The sequence below is a fragment of the Balaenoptera borealis genome (genome assembly GCF_965194805.1).
Source record: "Balaenoptera borealis genome assembly, chromosome: 12".
Taxonomy (NCBI): domain Eukaryota; kingdom Metazoa; phylum Chordata; class Mammalia; order Artiodactyla; family Balaenopteridae; genus Balaenoptera; species Balaenoptera borealis.
Window position 1 is genome coordinate 86,376,128 of NC_138869.1, and position 6,393 is coordinate 86,382,520.

General features: G+C 46.5%; 1 protein-coding gene across 2 annotated transcripts; it reads right to left on the reverse strand.

Annotated features, from left to right (window-relative positions):
• Positions 1–133: 133 nt before the first annotated feature.
• Positions 134–6,160, reverse strand: MRPS18B (mitochondrial ribosomal protein S18B). 2 transcript variants are annotated; one of them, XM_082347025.1, is made up of 7 exons: positions 6,013–6,160; positions 4,729–4,837; positions 4,524–4,621; positions 4,015–4,083; positions 2,615–2,681; positions 1,288–1,347; positions 134–701 (listed from the first exon to the last, which is right to left on the reverse strand). In XM_082347025.1, exons 1-7 carry the CDS (start codon positions 6,088–6,090, stop codon positions 406–408), a joined length of 777 nt encoding a protein of 258 aa, XP_082203151.1. In that variant the 5' UTR covers positions 6,091–6,160; the 3' UTR covers positions 134–405. The 2 variants fall into 2 exon arrangements, with proteins under 2 accessions (XP_082203151.1, XP_082203152.1); XM_082347026.1 differs by lacking the exon at positions 4,015–4,083.
• Positions 6,161–6,393: the final 233 nt, after the last annotated feature.

The following is a 6,393-nucleotide window of genomic DNA, read 5'->3' on the forward strand; positions in this document are numbered from 1 at the left end:
AACTGCTCATACCAGGTGGCTTCTGGTCCCGAGTGCACTGGTCGGACTGGCTCAAGCCTGACCACTCCTCTCCCCCCAGCAGCACCCACTGCCCCCCAATCCTCCATAGCATTCATCTGAAATGCAGCCCAGAGACAGGATACAGCTTTATTGTGGAAAAACCCAGTTGGCACAGGTCTGAAACAGTAGCAGAATGTATAGCCCATCTATTGACAACATATAGGGGCTGGGGCTTCTGATACACATCTGTACTGCCCTCCCTCAGCCTTGGATGTATTTATCCCTTTCACCAACAATCATTTCCTTTCTCTGGCCCTGGGCCTGCCACTGGCCACAATGTAGACAGCTCTTCAGGGTGAAATACTGTGTAAGGGACCCTCCGGCTCCCTTCCTAGTCTACAGCTCCTACAGAGCAGTTTGGGGGCCCGCCTGCTCAGTGGAGGAGGCTTCAACTGGGGCTGTGAGGGGCGCCTTGGGCATTGACTCAGGCGGAGGGCCACTTTCTTCTCGGAGATGGCCCTGGTACAGCCGACGAAGGCGGGACAGCTCTCTCTCTGGTGGCTGTTTCCAGCTGTACCATGGGTACCAGGGGTCACCTGAAACCAGAGTGGGAGCTGGCGGAGTGGCACTCACAGCTCCATGAGAGGTACTGAAGTCAGGGTCCCGGGGTTCAACCTGGGGAATGTGGTAACTGAGGAGACCTGGGGGATTAAAAAAAAGAGAATGCCAGGGAAGGGAGGAAAGGTACTTCAGATTAAGACAGATAATAAGAAAAACGACCTATAAAGGGAGGGAGGGACCAGTCAGAGCCACTGGGTACATTTATGCATGTGGTATGCTGCACAGAAGCAACTGGCCAAGGGGGCAAGTGTGGGCTGACATGCTGCCCAGGCTCTTGCCTGGCAAGCTGTGCAGGCCTGTGCCAGGGCTCTGAAGCTGCATCTGCCCTTAACAGAGGGGTACCTTTTCCTAATTTGTGCAAAAGTGTCATGGAGCCCAGGGTCAGAAATTTATACAAAGCTCCTCCTATGATTTAGACATGGCATTGGGACAACATTTATAAAATAAGAAGGCAGAGAAAGAGGAAGAAAAAGGGGACAGGGCAATGACAAGATAAGAGACTCAGGAGAGGAAACAAGGGACAGTGGAGTGATGAAAGAAGAGATTCTTTGGAAGAACATGGGTGCTACCTTCTCAGATAAGTGGAAGCATTTATATCCACCCTCCAGCCCTAAGTCACCTTCCTTATGCCTGACAAAACTGCCCTGTGCCCCTTCTCATGCTTACCATGATCCCTGGCTTTCTGGATGGCCTGGGTCAACTTCTTGTGTTGCTTCATACAGACCCCTGTGAAAAAAGGTAACTCAGAGATCATTTTATAAGTCACAGTAAATAAAGAACACAACTGCTTCTACATGGTGATAGAGGCTTAGATTTGGAAGACCTAGCTCTACCTAATGACCCCATTCCCCTGACCCCTCCGCAAGGCTCGGTTTCTCCTTCTGCCCAGTGGGAAGAACCTTCTCTCTCTCTCTGAGAACCAGGATGAAGACTTAGGAGGGTCTAGCCACTATAGAGAAGCCACTTAACGGTAAAGGTTTCAAGACAGGGAGCAGAACACAATTCAAAGGGCAAGTGTGGTTAGTTAAAGGGCTGAGTTGGACAATCCACAGAGAAAGATTCAATAAAGGAAGAATGGATTTCAGGTCTGGGCAAGACGATCTGAGAAAGTAGCAAAATAGTCCCTTCAGCCTTTTACAGCTTGACTATAGAATTGTTCTTAAAACTCCTTGGGAATTCCCTGGCGGTCCAGTGGTTAGGGGCTCTGTGCTCTCACTGCCGCGAGCCCGGGGTTCAATCCCTGGTTGGGAAACTAAAATCCCACAAGCCGTGCGGTGTGGCCAAAAAAACCCACAAAAAACCAAACTAAGCCAAAACAAAAACAAACTCCTTGACAAACCAAACTCCACGGATCATGCTACCATGCCACAAAAGGGTGGACTCCGATTATTCTTTGCAAATTTATCTTGCTTTGGAGCAGGGGTTGGCAAAATGTTCTCTGTACAGGGCCATATACTGGAGGCAATGTGGCATATGTTTTAGGCATATGTTATAGTCTGTCTCAGCTCCTCAACTCTGCCATTGTAGCCTGGAAGGAGTTGTAGACAATATGAAAATAAATGAACATGACAGTGAGCCAGATTTGGCCTGTGACTGTAGTTAGGGAACAGATGTAATCTTGAATTAGTAAGCTTACACCAAATTTGGGGAATCTAACTGAATTGTCAATGGAATAAAAGTAAGGTCAATTTATGAGAAAGCCTTCCGTAAAAGTGAACAGACCCTATAGAAAGGAAACAATCAGCACCATTTACCTTTTAACAGTTCCATTTAGATAGTTTGCTTATACTGGTACTCGCCTGTATCTTTTGTCCACATGTAACTGTTTTAGCGTGTGAGTATCCCCATTAGGCCAAGATTTCCAAAAGGTTCCATCACATTTTTTAGGCCATTAGTAGGAACCACCAAATAAATACCTGTTGTCTGTCCTAATAAATATAAGAAGTGCTGTAAGGAAAAGCTATTCCAGTGGTGACAGGGATGATGGACTGACCTGTATATGGAGCATGGAAGATGATACCCGTGTGGGCGCAGACAAACTGTTCCAAGAGCTTCACGTTCTGTAGGAAAAAGTGGTGGAGAAACAAGAGAGAGGGAAGGGAAGGTAGCAAGACGATTAGAGACTAAAAGTGCACAATCCCTGCACACCCACACAAATGACCTTGACCCGTCTACATCTCTCCAGGTGCTACTTTCCTTCAGGTCCTGGTTTTAGCCCCATCCCTTTACTGAACACATTCTTGCAAACTTTTTCCCTCTCCTGGCCTTCCAACCATTTCACATACACATCCTGCGTTTTGTCACTGAGACTCACATAGAATTCTCTTCTGCAGGGGTTAGGTTCTAAAGTCAGCCCTTCATGCAACAAATTAGGGACAGTCTGTTGGAAAATCCCTGAAATCACCCAGAAAATGTAGTACGTGTTATAATGTACATTTACAAATGATTAACTTATATAAAAGCATGGTATATGTAATGTATATGTTTACTAAAATCAATTTTAGAGATTTAATTATTAGAATGACTCCCAGCCAGTAATTAATCACAGGTGGTAAGACTCCCAAAGAAAAAGCAGGTATATCTGTGGAGTGGAATGGCAGGCAGAATCATCTTCACTCTTCAATCTGTAATCTTTCTCTCTCCCTTAGTCATGTAATTTGTTATAAACTGTATACAAATGATTATAGCCTTTTTTTGGTAACCAATTATACACAGCTGAAATTGAGAAGTATCTTCTGGACTCCTCTACAACCTGTATCAGAAGGAGCCTGAGAGCAGTCAGACACCCCCATCTGCTGATTGATTGACACATGAATGCCCTCTGACTTCCCTGATGACCAGCCATTCAGCTTCTGCCCTAATACCTTGTAATACTGCAAGCTCGGAAGGGCACTTTTCCATTATCATCTTTATAAGGTTTTTGAATCCTTTAAGGAACAAGTTCTGTCCTTCTCACAATGAAGGTTTTTTGAAAAAATAACTAGATTATACCTTGCTTCATGTATCTGCCCTCCAGCCCCAAGTCTCAGCATGCCACCAAACATCAACATGACAACGAAATAAAGAAAATCTCAGGAAAAAACTAGTCCAATCTACTTGCTAACAACTGTGATTGATATAAATGAACCTTTGGGCATTGCCCTCACATTAGAAACAAGCATTTCTCTTGCCAATTTAGACTGTAAATTTCATAGACAAGAGATGAAACTTTTTGGTAAAACCCATAGTAGAGCGCAAAAGGCTAGAAGGAAGAATGTTTTTATATTACCAGACAGTCAATACAAAATGGACTTTAGGGGCACCAGGATATGAAGAGCGGGGCACCTAAGGTAATCTCTTTAGCATTGCAAAAAAGTCTCCAAGTCTTTATCCTGGAGAAAAGATTCTCCTTACCCTAAAGTCAACGTGCAACTTCTGATCCCGGCAGATGGGGCAGGGATTCCCAGCAATTTTATTTCCACGCTGTAGAGAGAAGAAACTGGCAGGTGAAGCTGTTCAAAGCCCTGTCAGAAAGAGTGCTGCTGGGGACTTCCCTGGTGGCACAGTGCTTAAGAATCCGCCTGCCAATGCAGGGGGACACGGGTTCGAGCCCTGGTCTGGGAAGATCCCACATGATGCCAAGGAACTAAGCTCGTGCACCACAACTACTGAGCCTGCGCTCTAGAGCCCGTGCTCCACAACAAGAGAAGCCACTGCAATGAGAAGTCCATGCACTGCAACAAAGAGTAGCCCCTGCTCCGTGCAACTAGGGAAAGCCCGCATGCAGCAACGAAGACCCAACGCAGCCAAAAATAAAAATAAATAAAACAAATAATAAATTAAAAAAAAAAAGAGTGCTGCTGCCGCTATCACTATGGCTTCCAGCCCCACTCCACATCCACGTGCCACACTCAGAAACTCACAATACATGTCTTTCGAGTCCGCTGTGGGGGTATTCCACCTTTGTGGTTGCGACGGTAGTCAGCCCAGACAGGGCGAGAACCATAGCGGTTCTGGTATTCTGAAATGAAAGACCATACAAGTTATTCCTGGGTGGTGGTGATGGGCGGGTCTCTGTCCAGTTATTTCAGACCTCACTTGACCCTCCCCTTCCCCATTTAGAAGTACCTTCTGAGTCCAGATATTTCCAGGGTTCATCCTTATAAGGGGAAACAGGAACTGGGGGCAAAGAATCGTCCTCAGGGGGGGCTTTGGTGCAAAGAGTCTGGAGGGGAACCTATAAAAGGAGGAGCAGAAGCGAAATGAGACAATGAGTTCAAGGACAAGACCTGATTGGTTTGCTGCCCACACTTCAGGGAGAAAGGGGAAGGCACGCCCACTGTGTAAATGAAATACAGCAGGAACATGCTGTATATGGGAGGTAGTATTTTGTGGGAGATTAAGTTTACATCAACAACGACTATCCCTACCTCCAACTGGATCTTGAAAGAAAAGGTAACATTAGAAGATAAACTAGCACAGGTGACTGGGAAGCAAATTTATTTGAAAAGACAACTCAAAAACCTGGCATGTATAAGGCATTCATGTTTTCTGGGATGAACTCAGTCTACTGGAGGAAAAGGGAGAATGTCCATCTTCTTGGAATTAAGATGTGTGGCAGGAAGGGGATGCAAAGGACATGCGAGTCTCCAACTCGATCCAATCCAATCACTCAGTTGCCCAGCCTTCTAAGAAGTTGAAGGTCAACATTCCATATGGCAGAACAAACTTGAGTCCTAACACTACCTCTAAAGCTACCAGACCTGTAGTTAACTCTGTGGTGACCCGTCACCACTTTTCAGTCCCACTTTAGGGACTGGCAGTTGGGCAAGCCTTCCCATCTCACCCTGCCCCACCAAGAATCTGCCCTGCCCATAACCTCCAGGGTGGTGAGTATGTGAGGCTGGAGGGAAAACTCAATCCAAAGTTAAGCTCTCATGTATGCTTTGATAGGAAACTGATTTAGTGAGATAAAGAGCCAAGTAACTGGTCCCAGGTCATGAGAATGTATCCTGGCTTTACTGGAAGATAGTAGGGCTGGTAGAAGTTAGTGTCCCTCAACCCAAGAACACTCCCTGGCATCGAAGATTTAGACACCACCTGTACAGTTGACAGTTGGTTTGTGTATGGCCAAGAAATCCATTCCACCGCCTAATTATTCAGCCGAGATGGAAACTTGGGAGGAGGACATCCAACCCTTGCTCTTTACCCTCGACTCGAGATTAGAAAACGTGCGCTGTATTGAGGAATGAGAAGGGAAGGAGGAGGGTGGTGGAAGCAAAGCGTTGCCTTGACAGCCAAGGCAGAAGCACTTGGGAAGGCCTCCGCTCCTGGATTCCCAGCAGTGGAGCGACGACCTTGAAAAGGTACAACCAAATTTGGGGTTGTACAAAATGTGCCCCAAGGAGTTACCTGAACTCCGTAGGCACCTCTGAAGGGCGAAATGCTAGGAAGGCGCCTCAGCAACACGTTCAATATGGAGGCAGCCATCTTGACATACGCACAAAGCAGGAAAAGCGACTGCGCATGCTCCAGGAAATAGATTAGGGTAGGGCCAAGGACGACCCCGCAGTGCGGAAGGCGGCAGCGCATCTGCGTCAGGACGGAAGCGTGAAAGGGGAGCCGTAGGGAGAGGCCAATTTCAACTGCGTCACTGTCGAATTCGGCCTCAAAATTGCGTTTTTGCTGAACCAGCCACTACGACTCTTAGATCCCATTCTTACAGTTTGTATTTTAAGCAATTTTTAAGTCGATTTTGACCGAGATCCTCTCACTGCGCATGCGCCGGTCCGA

Bases quoted from the DNA above. Each gene is read 5' to 3' on its own strand.
- MRPS18B (XM_082347025.1), bottom strand. From the start codon at position 6,090: ATGGCTGCCTCCATATTGAACGTGTTGCTGAGGCGCCTTCCTAGCATT. The intron at 4,084-4,523 runs GTGAGTTTCTGA...TTCTCTCTACAG, and splicing joins GGACTCGAAAGACATGTATT to CGTGGAAATAAAATTGCTGG. The intron at 702-1,287 runs GTAAGCATGAGA...TTAATCCCCCAG, and splicing joins CCAGAAAGCCAGGGATCATG to GTCTCCTCAGTTACCACATT.